At 43.9% G+C, this 19,004-nt stretch overlaps 1 protein-coding gene and 1 pseudogene across 7 annotated transcripts in view; one reads left to right on the top strand and one right to left on the bottom strand.

The window, feature by feature from the left end:
* The first annotated feature begins 3,878 nt into the window (after positions 1 to 3,878).
* The window catches only part of Cisd2 (CDGSH iron sulfur domain 2), a 68,298-nt gene continuing 53,172 nt past the window's right edge, over positions 3,879 to 19,004 (top strand). For 4 of the 7 annotated variants that reach the window (XM_013150582.3, XM_013150583.3, XM_003468057.5 and 1 more), the window contains exons 1-3: positions 3,879 to 4,406; positions 15,684 to 15,898; positions 17,664 to 17,786. In XM_013150582.3, coding sequence (XP_013006036.1) covers positions 4,304 to 4,406; positions 15,684 to 15,898; positions 17,664 to 17,753 — 408 coding nt within the window. In that variant the 5' untranslated portion in view covers positions 3,879 to 4,303 and the 3' untranslated portion in view covers positions 17,754 to 17,786. Of the gene's footprint in view, positions 4,407 to 15,683; positions 15,899 to 17,663; positions 18,726 to 19,004 lie in introns of those variants that run through there. The other 3 variants (XM_005002889.4, XM_023564335.2, XM_005002888.4) reach the window with 2 other exon arrangements.
* Positions 17,390 to 17,558, bottom strand: LOC134470399 (U4 spliceosomal RNA; annotated as a pseudogene).

A 19,004-nucleotide genomic window follows, 5' to 3' on the forward strand; every position in this document is an offset into this window, starting at 1 on the left:
AACTTCTGAGGTAGAGTATGCTCTACTAATTAATTAAAGTTATTAATGATTACATATTCAGATTACACTAAACATGGACGTTCTAAGGCAGAAAAAAATTCCAAAAACTTCAGAGATCTATAGAATTAAATGTTTGTGTGTGTATACATGTATATTTGCGTGCAAGTGTGCTGCTATACAATCTTTTTCTAGTGAATGACTGTGAAAGTGGTGGTCAGTATACACACACAGAGTTATAGGATAGAAAGATTTTTCAAAGCTTTCTATATTATTATGTGTCTCTAAGAATTTTATATAGGTAAAAACAAGTTTACTACTTGTTACTACTTGTTTTTAGCACCATATGGTGTTATGGAAAATGATTTAAAAATGGTTTTACCATGTTACTGATTGTGGGAGACAACTTCAGTGACTCCCTTTGAATCCAAAACAATTACTATACTTTGATTACTTGGAGACTCATTTCCTTATACTGATATGTAAAAGGCTGGCTAGGGTATTTCCTTCTCTTTTCAATCAGCTCTGAGCATTGCAAATAAGGCTAGCCGAGGTGCTAATATGCAAAATCTATAGCCATCAGACAGTCCTGTTTCCTTGAACAGTGTTCTCCACAATGCAGGATTGAGCACAGAGATGTTAGAGCAAATAGCTCAGTTAACTGGGTATGAGCCTCACGATAAGAGGCTATGACTGCCCAGGGCCCAAGAGTTTGCATATCAAAAACCCAAGGGATAGTCCCCCAAGACAATTTCACTTCTACCTTAATTGGATTATCTTTATCTCTGCAAATTACAGAGGTGCCATTCTTGCACCTGGTCAGCCAGCTTAAATTACTCAGTAACCCCCCCCCCCCATCCTCACTATCACTCATCCCCTGAGCCACCCCCCTTTCTTCACATGATATAAGTGCTGGGAGAGGCCTAGGATCCAGGCCTTTGTCTGCATGTCCTCACGGGGATTGGATTTAGGACCCCTTGGCTGCCCTTAACTTGGAATATGTCTTGGTGTTTTTACTCTTGCCATGGGTGTCATTGGTGGCAGAGACTGGAATTAACTTGCTAGAATTCCAAAAACGTCTCAATGGGATTACAAATACAATTTTTTGGACTGTGAGGAAAACTAGAAAGAGGATTACAATACCTGGATAACTGAACTCGGTATTTGGGTTTACAATAATTGACGCCATCTGTTTCTCTAATTTAGCTTTTATTTTTTAGCTGGCTAGCTTCCTCTTAAAGCTGTGGGTAAAGCAAGGCAGTTCAAATGTAGTTCCTCATAATGGGGGAAGTATGTGAAACTGTCAAACACTAAGATCAGAGTATTTTGAGCAGACTATTCTTTTTAAAGGTTTATCTCTTAAAAATGTTTGAGTAAGTAGATATTTCAGTTTTTTAATTGGCTTGCATATTTCACAACCATTAATTTGACTCCCAATCATTAAATTAACCTAAGGTAGGTCTCTTCTCTTTGTGCGAATGTATTAGGTGACCATTAATTTTACTTACTGTCCTAATGCATCAGCCTGTGATTCCACTCACCTCTTTTACTGTGGGTTCCTTGATCACATGTCCCACTTCTTGGTTTCTCACTTAGGAAAAACATATTCTCCATTAACTTCTGGAGAATGTATGGAGTGTGTATTTGTTGACACATTTTGAAATTGAAAATAAGTTAGTCTTATAACTGGCTGATATTTGTCTTAGTACAGAATTGTAGGAGCCAGCCTACGAAGCTGTACCTGAGGAATGATGAGAGACAAAACACAAAGATACAGAATAAGGTTAAAATGTGGGGGTTAGGGGGTTTTTGTCTCTTTTTGACAAAAAGCCCCAAGTAACTGGCACACACTCTTCATTCACTCAGAGACAGGTACAAACCATCACAGTGAAACAGGATCCATTTGCCTCCCATCATCCATGGTACATGTCCAGGTAAACAGGCTCTCAGCTGGATTAATTGTCCCTGCTGCATGTCAGCAGGCACTCACTCATGCCATGTTGCTCCCTAGTGTTCACAGAAGAGGCCAATGAGACCTTAATCTTCCTACATGGTCTCCCACAATTATAAGTAGTTCTATAGAATTTTTTTTTTTTTTGGTAATATTAGGGGATCGAACTCATGACTTTGCACTTGCAAGGTGGACACTTAGGCCGCTAAGCTAAATCCCTGGCCCAGAAGTTTTAAGAATTGCTTCATGATCTTGTAATTTCCAGAGCTCCTATCGAGAAGTCCAGTCCATTTATCTCTGTACGTGTGACATGAAATCTAGTTTCCTCTAACTTTTTTTTCTCTAAATTTGTACAATCGACTTTTTGTAGGGTCAAATAAGAGGACGAAGACACACAGAGGAAGAGCTCCCAAAATCTGTGTGTTCCACTAAGCATTTTATGTTTCTGAATCTCAATTAGGTACTTCATAACCACATACAATTATTATTGGTGCACCATGGCATCCCATGGGCCATGTAGCCACAGATAGATCAGAAACAAAACCAGCTTCTTCGTGGTTTCAAAGATGGGAGTTTAAATACAAGAAGCAAACCAGAACTTGTTGAACACTGTCAAAAGATGGTCATGAAATATGTCACTTCTTTTTAGAACACTATTATTTTCAAACCCTAGTTTCATGTACAGCCAAGAAGATAGGGTTGTGGAAATTAAAAGCAAATTTAAATATACGCATGGAACAAGATTTAAATTTAAAATAAAGGAAATCTAAGAACATATTGCTTACAAAGATCCAATGACTTTTTCTTTCTTTAAATTGGTGGGGTCAGGAACCATCTCCTTTTGCCATAGCTTATGCCATGCAACAGGAATACAGCATATACAATCCACATTTTTTAAAAATTTAAAGCAAAAAACTTTTCACCATATAGCTATCCAGTTTTTGTATTTCTTCCAATTGGAAGTATCAGACTATCCACGCCTACTGCTAAGAGGCAGTCACACATGCAAAACCTCTATAATTCCTTTTTTTTGGTCTTTTTGAGACAAGATTTTGCTGTGTAGTTCAGGCTGGCCTTGAGCTCCCTTTGTAGCCTAGGCTGGTCTCGAACTCACAACAATCCTCCTGCCTCAGCCTTCCAAGAGTGCTGGGATTACAGGCATGAGCCGCCATGCCCGGCTGGTTATAATTGCTTTTATGTGAAATTTGAAAACATGTTGATGAAGTTCCAAGGAGCACAAGGAAGCCCTCTGGGATCCCTGACATATTTGTATTTATACAGGGGTGGACACATTGAACTGAAGCGTTTTACTACCCTATGTCACACAAACTGAGGGATCTATTTTTAAATTTTAGAGAAAAATTTTAGTGGCCCTGAGAACATTACTGAACAGACAGCATGTTTTGCCCTTGTCAAGATGTCAAAGCCTCTCATTAAGAAAGGAGTATTTAAGACACTTTCCAAACCTTTCTTCTTGCAATGCACCCCACTTCCCACCTCCCCAAACATTCCCCTCTATCCAGATTACAGCCATCTCAAGAGGGTCGAAAGTCACAACACAGTTTCAAGTCCTTTCCTTCCTCAAGCCAAGGTAAACTCCCAAAGTGAAACTCAAGGGAGCCCTGTGCAAACATCAGCTCGTTATTTATATATTTAGGTACCGGGAATTGAATTCAGGACCTTGCGCTTGCCAGACAGGCTTTCGTGCCGCTGAGCTATAGACCCGGCCCAACACCAACTTTTTAATGGTCACTTTATTACCTCTTGGATTGCCCCAGCTCATAGACATGGACATCGTGGTATCTACAGTATAATTTTACCCTGACAATTTTGAACAAATACAAAGATGGAAAAGCGCTTTACCAAAGTTTCCATTGACTCTCTTTTTTCTTTATTTTTGCCGTATTAGGAATTGAACTCAGCGCGTTTGCCCTGAGCTACACTCGCAGCCTTGATAAACATTTGTATTTTGAGACCTGGCCTTGTAGTTGGCCAGACTGGGCTCGAACTCACAGAGCACTACAGATCTGGCTGAAGCGTACAACTCGAAGACGGTCCTGAGACTTCCGTCCTTTGCCCCTCCCGAAGACCCGGGGTGTGCAGAGGAGCCAGAGACGTCAGCGGACGCCGCTGTCGCCCAGCAGCCGCAATGCCCAGGTCTCCCTCGCCCGGGCCAGGGTTCCAGCCACCTGGAGTCCGCAGCCCCGCGCGTTCCCGCTGTCGAGCCCGCGCACGTCGTGCGCCGCGGCCAATCGGCGAGGGCGTCTCCCCCGCGCCCCGTTTCTGTTCTTGGCGCAAGCGCGGCAGCGGGCCGAGGGTGGCGGGGTGGCCGAAGCGCGGACACCACTTGCCGCCATGGTTCTGGAAAGCGTGGCCCGCATCGTAAAGGTGCAGCTCCCTGCCTATTTGAAGCGGCTTCCGGTCCCGGAAAGCATCACAGGCTTCGCCCGCCTCACAGGTAGCGCTCTTCGGCCTTGCATGTCTTGGGGGAGGGGCGAGGATCCCTGTGCGAGGGGCGGAGCGAAGCCGAGCACGCAGCCTCCGGTAAAACCCCATGACCTTGCGTGCGCCTGCGCAGTGGTGCGGGGGTATCCGCGCAGCCGCGTCCCGGAACTCGCCCTCGTGGCAAGTTCGCCGCGTCCGTGCGTGGCGGGAGCCCGCGATGTGACCTGGTGGGATCCGCCAGAGAGACAAATTGTTCCCTCTGACCGTCACCGTCGGTCGGCGGGCCTGTTTTAGAGCCAGTTTCGGCAGGCTGCGGCGGAGTGCGAGGCCGGAAGGAATAGGGCCGTGGGCGGGAGACACGAGATGGTGACGGAGTTAGGAGGCAGCTATTAACCCCCCTCTGGGGACGCGCGAGGTTACCTGGAGCCTGCCAGACCCGAGAGGGAGGCCGAACCTGGAAAGTGGGTCGGATCTTAGTGGCATTAGTAAGGTGTGACGTATTCTTCAGTTAAGGTTCACCCTTGCACAAGAGCACTCGCGGCTCGGCGTTGACGTCTCCGGATGCGGTGCATCCTTGGGCTGGGTGCACCGCAGTGTATGAACTGCAGTGTGAGCCAGGCCTCTGTGGGTTTGCGAGGAAGAGGACATACACTGCCCGCTGTATCCCCCCGGTCGGGATGCGAGCGTGGGCCGAGACGCTGCTTGGCCCTTGGCGTCCCTGATTCAGTCGGTGATCTGGAGTCCTGCATGGACCCAGGAAGGAATACGAGTACCGCTTAGACAGAGTTCGTGACGAACTAGTGAATTTTAGGTGAGGTGGATTGCAACTCCATGAAAGGTTTCAGGTTTTGTTTTTTTAAAGAATGATTTCTTAACTGCGTGCCTTGGCCCCAGGCCTCTAATCCCATCACTCGCTGAGGCATAAGGATTGCAAGAGAGTCCACCCAGCACTTTCAGTTTAGTTTAGCGAGGCTGTTTCAAAATTAAGAAAGCAAGGACCAAAATTAAATCCTCAGCGCGAGGGTAGAGGGTACGTTCCTCAAATAAATGTACCTTCTGTGGTTCCTACGGTAAATGGGTTTAGGTGAGGTTAACTAGGTGACATATTCTCCAAATATACAGAATTTTTATCATCAGTGACAATCTCTCTGTTAAGTGGGTTGTGAGTTTTAAAATATTTAGATGTTGAGGTTTAGTAGAAAACGTTTGAGTGAAAAGCATTGTGATAATCACTAGGATGAAACATTTACATGTCAGAAATGATACAAAAGGAAAAAGCTTTCAAATCACTGGGATGTGTAGAAACATCAGAATCTTGATTCTGCTTTCATTCCTTTCTTGACTACTATTGTACAGTATCGCACAGCACACAGCACTGAGGGTGCTGTGCTGTCGTTGACACACGCCTGTGTTGCTTCTGTGCTTAGTTTGCATCTATGAATGGTTGTAGGGGGAGGTCAGTTTGCATGTTGCTCATCGGGAATTTATTGTGTAGTTCTAGTTCAGCATAAATAGCCACATACCAGTTTTCTCTCTTTGAATTATACTCCTGTTTTTTCTTTTTGAGATGGTTTCATTATGCAGTTCAGGTTGGCCTTGAACTCATATTGTAGCCGAAGTTGGCCTCAAACTCTCAAAAGTCCTCCCTCAGCTTTCCAATTCCTGGGATTACAGGTGTGTGCCAGCATGCCTGGCTTGAATTATACTCATGAATGCATAGTATTCACTAAATTGGTAATACCAAGTTAAAAGGGTATTACCGTTTTGTGACATTCATTCTTTTGCAGTTTACCTTAATAATTTTCCTAAAGTAAGTTTTTCACAGTCCAGTGCCACATGAATTGCATGTTAATTCTAATCAAGATGAGTTTTATAGCAGTTTCAGTTTTCTGTAAATGGAGTGAAACTGAAACAGGTTAGAAAGTGACACTGGATTTAGTGGCTAGGAAGCCAGTTTTCTTAACAGAATTCTTAGTACATGCATTAAGTGCTGATTGTGATGGCACATGCCTTTAATCCCAGCATTCAGGAGGTTGAAGCAGGAGGCTACTTGGCTACTTAGTTCGAGACCAGCCTGAATGGTATAGGAAACCTTGTCTCAAAAACAACAAAAAAGGCAATAAGAAAACTCAACCAAAAGTTTGTACCTCTTAATAAATTCTCAAAAAACCAAAACCATTATGTTTGTTTGTAGTGCCCACCATTAGTTATCATTGCTTATTTGGGAAACAAAACAGTTCTAATGACTGCTTTATGGAAAAATGAGGTAGACTTTTAAATTAGTAACAGTTGCAGAGTCTGTTTTGAATGAATACAGATGAAAACTTCAGTGGTATTTCCTACTCTGAATCTTTCTGTCAAGGTAGATTGTCATAGCTGATGACATTTGGCTTTCTTGAATGGACTACTTGTGAAATTTATTACAGATTTTTGTTGAAATAAAAACCAGGGAAACAACTTCATTATTAAACAACTTCAAAAGATACTTCCATTTTTTAAAAAATGGAAACTAGAGCTAACTAGTTTACAGTTCACAATGAATGTGATCTTTATTTACTGCAGCTATCTAATAAAATCTAAAAAATTACAGCTAACAATATTGTTGCCTGTATTTAGATCTAGCAGTTTTTGTAAGCAGCCCACTCATGATGACTCTGCATTCTTAGAGAAAACATGGAGATCTTTAATTACCCTGCATGATTTTAGACAGTTCTTATCAGAAAAACCTGTCTATTTTTTGTTTGTTAAATTTTGTGAAGGAAGGCCTTTAAGATAAATGAGTGTAATTTTATATTGGAACTATAGTACATTTTAATACTTTGACTTAAGTTTTTTTCTTAATACTATACCATATAACTTTCTCCCTCTTGCTCTGTTTTTTTTTTCTTTTTTTGATAGTACCAGGGCTTGAACCTAGGGCCTTTGCACCGAGCTCTATCCCTGACCGTTTTTAAATTTTAGTTTGAGACAGGTTCTCACTAAATAATCCAGGCTGGGTTTGAATCTGCAGTCCTGCCTCAGACTCCCACAGTACTAGGATTGTAGACATGGCCCACCCACCATGTTGCCTCTGTGTTTTCTTGAGACTGAATCTCACTGTGTAATCCAGACTGGCCTTGAACTTGAGATCCTACTTCAACCACCCAGGTGCTGGGAGTAAAGACATCTACACCCTGCTGATCATAAATGTGGATTGACTCTTGACCTCGTGTTTGCCAAGCAGGCACTTCCGCTGCTGAGCTAAACCCCCTGCCTTATCATAAACATCTTTAAAACAACTCCAACAGCTAATCTGTTCTCATTCAAAACTCAGAATATAGTTTTCTGATTTACATGGTTGCTATGAAATTCTGTTCACTTGAATTAACTTTCATCTTTGATGAAACTTTAACATGTTTTACTCTTTGAAGACAAATTATTGTGAGACTGTTTCTTAGACAGGGTCTTGATACATGGTGCAGGCTGACCTGAACTCCCTGGCATAGCCCCAGCTGATCTCTACAGTGAATTTTTTTTTTTGTACTGGGGATCAAACTCACGACCTAGCACTTGCCAGGCAGGCACTTACACCACTGAGCTAAATCCCTGGCTCCCAGCTGACCTCTAAATTTATGGCAACCCTCCTGCCTCAGCCTCCCCAGTGCTGGGATTATAAGTAGGGAGGTTACCATGTCCAGCTAGTGTGAGATTTTAATACCTATGAGGAAACTGGACAAACATGTGATGGTATGTTCATAAACAAAGAAGACACACGAATACTGATCCAGGATGTGAATAATAAAAACTGGTGAAAGGGGATTTGTTTATAAAAATCAGCTGTGGGAGAATAAATGGTTTAGAGAATCCTTTCTGGATTATTGGAAGTATTTACGTATTATTTTTGGTGGAAGCTACAGGAGTGTGTTCACTTATGACATCACAAAGCCTAACATTTAAGATTTGTTTTACTGTATAACTCAAAAAATTTTTAGGAGAAAAAAATGAAATAAAAGGTAAATTTTCTCAGGAAGATGGCATAAAGGTCATTAATATTCAAGCCAAAGAAAGTTGTATTATTAACATGCAAATAAAGATTATTTCTGAAATACTAAATTTTAGAAACTTTTTGAAAATAAGAGAAAATCTTTTTTTTTCTTTTTTTTTTTTTTTTGCTCAGCCTCTCTTTAGGAATAAGAGAAAATCTTACCACTGTTAAATTATAGAAGTTTTGTTTCCTCCTAGTTAATCCACCTATATTTATAAGTGTGATTGAGGGTTATTTGGTTCTCTTTTAAACATTTGTGTGTGTCATCTGAAAGTCTTCCTCCACGTAGCTCCTTCAGCCATTTAAAGCTCCTCGAGTGCTCAAGTGTGTACTGAGAACCTCTGTTGGTACTGGTCCACATGCTAGCACACTGGGTATTCACAGTGGAATGGAAAATGGATGGACTCTTTGAATTGGTCACTAATTTTATTTTATTGGCCCTTTAAATGTTGATGCAGTTTATATTTTAAGTAGTAAAGCCATTCAGTGATGTTTTATTTCTGTCTTTCCTACAGTTAAGTAGAAATCCTCTTAGTGTCTTAGCTGCAAAGGATATGTAAAAAAATGTTACAAAGTTAATGGCAACCAGGTTGTCAATATTGTTTTCATGGTTTGTTATATGCAACCTTTGGCAAATTTACAAATGAAAGTAAACTGTCCTCTAGTTTCTTTGGATTTCTCATTGAAATCCAAATGTTCCTGTATTTAAAAAAAAAAAAATTGACAAGGGGCTGGGGATTTAGTTTAGCGGCATTGGTGCCTGCCTTGCAAGTTTGTGGTCCTGAGTTCAATCCCCAGCACCAATTTAAAAAAAAAAAAGATATGCAGCATGTCTTAAATGCTTTAAGGAGCTGGGGCTGGGGATTTAGCTCAGCGGCATAAACGCCTGCCTTGTAAGCACATGGTTGCGAGTTCGATCCCCGGTACTGGAAGAAAAAAAATTTGGCAGTGTTGGGCCTGAGCCTCTGGGCTTTCACATATGCCAGACAAGTACTGTACTGAGGCACACTTGCAGCCCCACACATCCCTGTTACAAAAGCAAAGCATCCCCTTCCCCTGGTGCAGCTCAGGGTCTCTAGTTCAGTCCTCAGCCCCACTTCCGCTGTTTGTGTCTGTTGCTGCTCAGGAATGGGTTATCAGAGCAGGCCTGTGTCTGTGAAACAATGAATCTGTCCCCTCCTAATTCTATTTCCTTAGGAAGATACTTTCTTGTATTTGTGATATTTTGAGAAAAGGTCTTGCTTTGTATTTCAGGTTAGGCTGGACTTGAACTCTCAGAGCTCCTGTTGCCTCAGCCTCTGGAGTTTTGGGATTCCAGGTGTGTACCACCAAGCCTGGCTGTATATTTTCCTTACAGTGTGTAAACGTTCAGAAAATGTATTGCTTCACAGTCAAGTTGCTTTGAAATGTTCTTGTTTTTATCTTGATTTTATTTCTCTGGTGGTGCCACTTCTTTGCCTTTACTTTCATAGCTGCTTAACGGTGGGATATAAACGTCAGTATAAAGATTAAGACCCTTCAGGTGTGGGGCTGGGGGTTTCGCTTAGTGGTGTAAGTGCCTGCTTGGCAAACGAGGTCGTGAGTTCAATCCCCGGGACCAAAAAAAGTGTGGTTTTTTAAAAAAAAATTAGAACCAGGTGATTTTTTCACCTTTAAGTTAAAACAAAGTTATCCAGAGGAAGAAAGTATATAAGAAATGAAAGATTTTAGTTAAGGGGAATGGTATAAGAAGATCCGGCCGTTTTACGTTCAAGTGAGTAAACGAAATGCCCCCTTGCTGGGTACTTTGTAGGTGAACTCAATCTTGAGATCAGCCAGTTCGTCTGTCTGACTTAATTATAGTCAGGAATGCATCTCTATCCAGCCTCTAATCTTAAGTCTCCCAGATTTCTATTTTCTAATACTGGCTTGTCTTCTACAAACCCTTGATATTTTTCGTAGTGGCACCTTCTTGCCAGAAATAATGCTCGCTCCAAGGAAACCACTTCCTCTAGAATTCTGAGTGGTATCTTCTTCTTCTGTCTTGGATGGAGGGAGCAGGGGGAGTTGGTATCTTTCTGCTCTGCTCAGCTCCTTCACAGAATCTGTCGCACCCTTTCAAAGAAGGCGCTATCTCCTGTGAAGCCTCTGCCACCCCTCACTTTTCGTTACCTGTGGACCTTTAGTGTCTCCCATGTCCCTTAAGCATGTTGGCACTGCTTATTTCTCCCCCTTTCCTCTGTGCAGGTGGGCATTGTTTTAATTTTATTAGAGTGTTCCATCCATCCATCCACAAAATAAAGTTAGAAATCTAGTAATTATGAAGGACCATCACCCCATTAAACCATGCTCTGTACTCATCAGCCACCGAAGGCTACTGGTTTTCTTTTTTTTGGTCTTTTTTTCCGTACCAGGGATCGAACTCACGACTGCCTGCTTGCAAGGCAGGCGCTTATGCCGCTGAGCTAAATCCCCAGCCTCTGTTACTGGTTTTCCTAGTTGGGTTGGTGGTTCTTAGATGTGCAGGCGACGGGAGTTGATCTCAGGCCTTGTCTGAGATCTGTGCTGTTCTCAGAAAATGCATGTGCAGCTTATTTTGGGCAGCGTAGGGACCCAGGGGAGAGGATTTCTCACATTTGTCCTTTGTCCTCTGCTTAGTGGCTGCTGTTGTAGTTGCAGTGCTTTGGTTTCATCTGGTCTGTTTCCTTGTGTTTCTGGTAGGCTGTTCCACTCTTCTCCCATCTCTCTGCTCCTCTGTGTGGCCCTCATTTGTGTTTCGTCAGGTGCCGGCTTGGATTGGGTTGGTCAGTGAGAAATTTTCTAGGGAAATCGGTGCCTGGGTATTTCAGTGGTTTGCTGTGAGATGCAGGGTGGATCCCTTCCCACCTGTTGCCTAGCAGAGCCTGTCATGGGGCAGCTGCTTGCTTCTGCAGACCTCTCTCATTCTCCATTAGTGTTCCAGTTGTGCCAGGGCGTGGAGTTTGCCCAGCCTTTGATGAGGGTCCTCTCTGCGAGGGCTGCCTTCCCTGGGCCCCGCCTCCCTGGGCCTGTGCTGACCCCCGGGGAGAAGCCACTGCTCTTCTCACCTCCAGCCTGTGGAGTGTTATGAAGTCCAACGTATCCAGCCCGGTGTTATAAAGTCCAGTGTTACACAACCCCATAAACCTGCACTATGGGTCGATCCGGCCTTCCGGAGGGAGGGGCCCTTGTGGTAGGGACAGTGTCTTGCAATTGTGGTGTCTGTAGTATTTGTTGCATCACTTGATGTGCTCATGATAGTTCTAGAGAGTACTGAAAGTTCTTTTCTTTTTTTTGTATTTTTTTTTTTTTTTTGTCTGTTTCCTTTTTATCGGTACCGGGGGTCGAACTCACGACTGCCTGCTTTCAAGGCAGGCGCTTATGCCGCTGAGCTAAACCCCCAGCCCCTGAAACTTCTTTTCTTAAAAGATTTTAAACAGTGTTCCTGGAGTTTAACTGGCACTCAGCAGCCCTGAAGGTAAACAGGTTCAGACCTCACTGAATTATCTCAATGCTTTCGGACTCCGGCTGGCTCGATTTGTGGCCTGCAGGAAGGTGGGAGCTTCTGCTCGGTGGGCAGTGGGCATGTGTGGAGCTGTCGGCAGGCAGAGCCGTGCCAGCGCTCTTGGCCGCAGTCTGGCATTGCTCCTCTCACTTTGTTGGAAGCCAACTGCTCCGCGCACTGTTGTGTGCCTCTAAGGGCATGCCTCTGGGCCTTGGCGTCACCTCACATTTAGGCTTAAAGGTCCTTAGATTTAAGAAACCTCTCTTAGCACCCGCTTATCTGAATTTGCTGTTAGCTTGCTGCCCTGCCCTTGGTTGCTTTTTTTTTCTTTTAATGTTTTTCGGTTTTTAGAGACAGGGTCTTGCTGTGTACCTCAGGTTGACCCCAAACCCTTGGTCCTCCTGCCTCAGCTTCGCAGAGCTGGGATTCCAGGTGGTGCCTCCAGCCCAGGCCACACATTCTTCTTTCGCATCATCCTATTTATTTTCTTTCCTGCTCTTAGTACAGCCTGTGACTGTCTTGTTTATTGGTTTGCTTGCTTATTGTTTGTCTCCTCCTCCCTTTGTCTGCTGTCAGCCTGTGTCACTGGAATGTGGATACTTTTGAACCAAGCAGTGGAGGGTTGGACCCCAAGTAGGTACAGGAAAACCTGGCCTTATCCCATGGACAGACTGGGCTTAGTTGTTTCCTGGCATCCTGCACAGTGTAGACCCTGTGCCAGCCCTGGCACAGAAGCAGCAGAGCCCCTACAGCACTGTACTGTGTGGGGTCTGACCCTGAGAGCTCTGGGTGACCAGAAGGATGGAGACAGGTTGGCTGACAGGAGTGCAGTTGATGATCAGAATCACAAAAGGCGTTTGATTGGAATGGTCTCAGAACAGTTTCCTGGGGTGATGGAAATGACACAGGTGTGTGCATAGTTATTTGTAAAATGACTTACATTTTGCTGAGTTTACACCCTGTAATCCCTACACTGTGGGAGGCCGAGGCAGGAGACCACCCAGAGCCATGGGGATTACAGGAGCACAGCCTGTACAGTGTACATCAAGTAAAAGTTTTTAAAGTTTCTTGTTTACTTTTTCTGTATTTGATATTTTCCACTAAAAATCATCATTAATAAATATACTTAAAATGATTTGAACTGAGCTTTCAGGCCTTGTTTCCTTTTTGGGAACCATTGGTGTGTACCATATCAGGAAGTGGGTTGCACTTGGTCTGGAGTCCTTACTGTGTACACTTTTTACCTCTCATTATCACACTGCTTTAGAGAAGTGGTTTCCCGAAGAATCAAGTATTTTAAAGAACATTTTTTTGGGGAGGATTTTTTTGATACAGCGTTGTGCTATGCAGTTCAGCCTGGGCTTGAACTCACTAACGTAGCCCAGGCTGGCCTCAAACTCACAGCAAGCTACTGCCTCAGCCTCCCAGTGCTGAGATTACAGGTGTGCAGCACCACGCCTGGCTTAAAAGAACATTCTCTGAAGTAGACTTAAAAACATTGTTAATACTATGTTTCCTCAGTTTGGTAAATTAAGACAGGCCGACTCTTAAGAGTCCTTAAGGTCTTCACCTTTACTGTCTTAATTCATATGCATTTTGGCAATTTAATTTCTTGTGGTTTTTTAAATTTTTTGTTGTTGTTGTTTCATTTTGGTACCTGGGATCAAACTCAGTCTTGTACTTGTCAGGCACATGCTGTGTCCCTGAGCTGTATCTCCAGCCCCACGTTTTTTAATTTATTGAAACAAGTAGAATAACTTTTTTTGGTCTTTTTGAGACAGAGTTTCACTGCAGTTCAGGCAGCCCTTGATCTCGCTTTGCAGCCCAGGCTGGCCTCAAACTCACAGCCATCCCCTGCCTCAGCCTCCATAGAGCTGGGATTACAGGTGTATACCACCATGCGTGGCTTCATTTATTGTCAGTGGTAATACCTTTTTTCTTGTACAGTACTTGTCTACTTTGTGAGTTTGGTTTGTTTGTTTTGGGGCTGGGGATTGAACCCCAGGCAAGTGCTGTACCGCCGAGCCACATCCCCAGCCATATTCATTAGCACGCGCCTTAGTGCAGTTTCCTGTTTTTCCCTGATGTGGCTATTTCTGCCTAGCACCTAGCAAGGTGCTGGGAGGCACTCAGCGAAGGAAGGCAAACAGGATTTCTGTACAGTTAATACATGTAGTACCTTTGATTTCAAACCAGGATCCTCACAGAGACTTGATGCTTGTGTGGGAGCACACTCGTCTTAAAGGAGCAACGGCGAATCGTTTGGCCCCTCAGGTCCTCAAAGTGTGAGCCAGAACTGACTCACTCACCTCAAAAGTGCCAGCACTGCAGTTGCACCAGAACACAGGCTTTAGTTTAGAAAAATGACTTGCACAACCCCTGATGTCATGCAAGGAGGGCCCTGCGTGACGAGTGAGGCCCACGCCCCGAGTCCCCGCCCCGAGTCCCCGCCCACCACTGTCTGACGAGTCTTGACGTGTTTGTGTCCACAGGCAAAGTGATGTCCCGCCCCACACACCATTTTATTCCATCTTAGCACAGATGAGCTTTATTCTACAGTGAGAACATACACAACATTTTGTAATTTAGGAACATTTACCAAAAAGAAAAGAAGAAAAAAGAAATTGAAGCAGAGGCAGGAGGATCACTGGGCATTTGAGGCCAGCCTGGGCTATATAGCGAGTCCAAAGACAGCCCGAACTACATGTGAGACCTCGTCTCCACCCAGACCCCTCAAAAAAGAAATTATAAATCAGTGATAAAAAAGTATGGATATTCTTTTGTATGGTTTTATTTTATTTTTAAATTTTTTTGGTTCCAGGAATTGAAATCATGAGTGTATGCGTGCCAGGCAGGTGCCTGTACCGCTGACCTATAACCCTGGCCCTTGTATGATTTGGACATGATAAGGAGAAAAGTTGCAGCTGGGCATCATGGCACACACCTGTAATCTCACTACTCTGGGAGGCTGAGGCAGAAGGATCACAAGTTTAAGTCCAGTTAGGGCAGTTTATCAAGACCCTGTTTCAATTGGAAAAAAAAAAAAACAAAAAAAACCTGTAGAAGTAGCTCAGTACAAACCCTGGTTCAGTCTCTAGTATGGCCAAAAAAAAAAAAAAAGAAAATGTTTGCTAAACATAAACATATAAAATATGTCACAGTTGAGTTCTGTTTATTATTATGGTGGCTGCAGTTCCTGATAAGAGTAGAGACAAACACAGTGTCTTTGCTTGGTCCTGGGACGAGAGCCCCGACCCCTGTCTTTCAAGGAGGAGAGGCTTATTTGGTTCTCAGTGTGCAGCCCTCCCGGCGCAGTCGGCAGCCAGTCCAGTCCAGGGCAGGCAGGGCAGGCAGGGCAGGCAGGGCAGGCAGGGCAGGCAGGGCAGGCGGAAGACTGCAAAGCAGAGGTAGCAGAGGCAGCTGCAGCCACCCCTCTCCCTGTGCTACCTCCCGGGGAGGGAGGGTGGTAACTACTCGCAGCCGAGTGTTTCCCATTACCTGCGCTGGAGCTGTGCCTGACCATCAGCGGGCTGGGCTAGACATTGGGCCCTGCCAGGCCAGCACCGCACAGCCTAGGTGTAGCCCGGCCCAGGCAGGAGGCCGGGGGGTTTAGACACGGACCCTGGCTTCCATGGACATGCTGAGCTCTACTTCCTAAGTCTCAAGTTCGCTTGCACTTCTCGAGTAGGGCCTGATGCGAGTGCACCTCAGGGTTGTAGTGTGGGCAGCGGGCAGTGGCAGAGCGGCTGACTGTGCATCTTCAGTTGCAGAATGGCTCCGGCTGCTGCCCTTCCTGGGCGTGCTCGCCCTGCTCGGCTACCTCGCCATCCGCCCGTTCTTCCCGAAGAAGAAACAACAGAAGGATAGCTTGATAAACCTTAAGATCCAGAAGGAAAACCCCAAGGTGGTGAATGAAATAAACATCGAAGATCTGTGTCTCACGAAAGCAGCATACTGCCGGTGCTGGCGCTCCAAGACGGTAAGACGTGTTTCCGCCTCTGCCTCTGCCTTCGGGGTCTGCGGTCTGCTGGGGTGCTTTCCGCTGCGTCCAGTGTGAAGTCCTGTTCCCAAGCGCACTTCGCCCCCCGTGATTGCTGCTACCCCACCAGTATTGCAGATGTGTTTTCGGGCTTTGTAAAATATCTCACACAGTAGGTGCTGGTAAAGGGTGGCTGTCCTACGATGATTTGATTGACAGTGGCAAAGTCTGAGAAAGTAAAAGTGAAGATCGAGGGAGAAACTAGCTCTGCAGAGTGAGCTTGGGCCCAGTGAGAGGACAAAGCCCATCAGGGCCGCCCAGGAGGATACGGGGCTGGCATGAGAAGTGTCAGGGTTGACGGGGCCTGTTTGCCCGTGCTGCTTTGATCATACATTATTTGAGAGTGTAAGCACAATGTTGTTTATCTCAACATCCTTTGTAATAAACTTTAGAAACTATCTGATAATGGGAAAATTATAGTATAATACAAATGGAATATCCAGGAGCTATAAACAAATCATGTTTTTGGAATATGATATTTAAGGAATATTTAATGAGATCCTGATTTAATACAAGAAAAGCAGGTGATAATGTGACACCAATTTTATTTTTAAAAATGAATGAAGCCAGGCTTAGTAGTATACATCTGTGATCCTAGCACTTAGAAGGCTGAAGCAGGAGAGTTGCTGTGAGTTTGAAGCCAGCTTGCATTACATAGTGAAGTCCTGTCTCAACCCTCCAGCCCTCTCCCAAAACAGGCCAGATGTGTATTGCACCCTGTAATCCACGCATCTTGGAGGCAGAGCCAGGAGGATTGCTGTGACTTCAAAGCTGTCCTGGGCTACATAGCAAGACCTGTCTCAAAAAAGGAATGAAAAAAACCTGAGTGTAATGCAGACCTTGAGTCACAGCACTTGGGGGGCTGCAGACAGTGGGTTAGCTGAGGGCAGGCCTAGCTGCACAGCAGGTCTCAGCCCTGCCCCCCCAAAAACAGACCACAGCAGGCACAGAAGAAATCTCTACTAAATGTTATTCTTACCTGTATCTGGGTGGATCGTGAGTTAAGGTGTTAAAATTCATTTTTTTTTTTTTGTCTTTTTCATTTTTATCGGTACCGGGATCGAACTCACAACCGCCTGCTTGCAAGGCAGGTGCTTATGCTGCTGAGCTAAATCCCCAGCCCCTAAAATTCATTTTTAAAATTTTTCAAAAAACTTAGTCTGTATATGAGTTTTCTAGTAAGAAAACATTACAGTGGATTTTGAATTTATTTCCATTTTTTAAAGATGAATGAAGAGGCACCCTCAAATTTAGAGCTCCACAGAGACAAAGCTCATTTTGATTCTTTTTAAAAACTCAGAGAATTGGGGCTGAGGATTTAGTTCAGCGGCATAAGCCCCTACCTTGCAAGTATGTGGTCGTCAGTTTGATCCCTGGTACCGATAAAAAAAAGACAAAAAAAAAATCATAGAATCAGCCCAGGGTTTTAATTTAAAATCTTGCCTCACAGAGATTTAACAATTTAGATGGATGGATTTGCTTTAGTAGCAGGATGTGGTAAAATAAATGTATTAAGACTGTCTGATGAATCGTTTTCAATTAGCAATAATTGTGTCTTGGATAAACCTTAGTGGCTGTGATAATGCCACTGCACAAAGCTCTGATGAATCTTTTTAAGCAAGTAATGTACTTAGTGACAGCATTTGGCAAATATTTCTACTTAATCATAGTTTTAAAGTAGCACTTGTAATTCTTTTCTCTGTAGTTCCCTGCCTGCGATGGCTCCCATAACAAACACAATGAGTTGACGGGAGATAACGTGGGTCCCCTCATCCTGAAGAAGAAAGAAGTGTAACAGTGATGGTGTGGGACTGGTCCACCGTATGCTGTAAGGTCTTGCAGTATTTTCTCATTCTTGGTATATAGAAAGTCTTTGAAATGGTGGTCTTAATTATTACGAGGTGAATAATTATTTCTGCCCGTTTATTTTCCTGCTACACTACTGTTTATATTTTATATTTTGTATATTCAGACATTTATGTAGAAATTAAATTGTGAAGGCCCATTCTGTCTTTAGAGAATTAATGTATTTTCCAGCAATAAAATCACTTCCTCTCATTTTACTTTTTATTTTTGAGACAGTCTCACTGTGTAATTCAGGCTGGTCTTGAACTCACTAAGTAGCCCAGGCTGGCCTTGAATTTGTGGTGATCCTCCTGCCTCAGCCTGCAGATTGCTGGGATTATAGGACTGAGTCACCTTGGCCAGCTTCCTCTCATTTTAATTGAGAAAACCTAAATTTTGGCAGTAGATCTAAAACTATTTGGATATGAGTATTTCAACATTACCTACATTATTTTTTTTTAACTTTTTATCAGTACCAGGGATCGAACTCATGACCACCTGCTTGCAAGGCAGGTGCTTATGCCGCTGAGCTAAATCCCCAGCCCCACCCCCCCCCCCCATGGTACTGGAGCTCAAGCTCAGGGTCCAGAAGTACAGGCCACTGGTCTACCACTGAACTCTACCCCCCAAGGACTCTTAGGAGAACTGAGAAAAATGTTGACGTCAAGGATTACTTGAGGTACATGAATTTTGTCTTATAGAGATTGTTCCTCATGAAAATGAATACTACTAGATGTAAAAGTTCTAATGGGAACAGTTATTTTAAAGTGTCAAAGGTTTGCGTACAGGAGATGGGCATGTGTGTTTACACTGCTTGGCTCGGTGACACTGGGGCGGGGTGGCAGGACCCTGGCAGCTAAACTCACAGCTGCCACAGTGTGATTTAAAAATAAAACATACCTGAGTACTGACTGGAACAAAACTGTGTTTATGTGAACATTTTCTCTTTAGTTTAAGCTATTACAGCAAAATACAAAAAAGTGTTTTTTTCCAAGTAACTTCACTAGAGAATCTAAAACACATTTGCTATGTTTAGCCTGCGGTTAAGAGTTGTTAAAGTGCGATGCTCATATTACTGCCCCCGCCGAGGTCAAATCAGTCCCCTTTACACAGTCAGTCCTCCCCCAGTCAGAAGCTAGCTTCCTCGCACTCCCCGAGACTCTTCCCCCGGTGTGCTGGGGCCTTGGGATTTGCTCTTCCG

This window comes from Cavia porcellus, unplaced genomic scaffold (assembly GCF_034190915.1).
Source record: "Cavia porcellus strain 051 isolate PalLab524CR breed Dunkin Hartley unplaced genomic scaffold, mCavPor4.1 scaffold_14, whole genome shotgun sequence".
Lineage (NCBI taxonomy): Eukaryota > Metazoa > Chordata > Mammalia > Rodentia > Caviidae > Cavia > Cavia porcellus.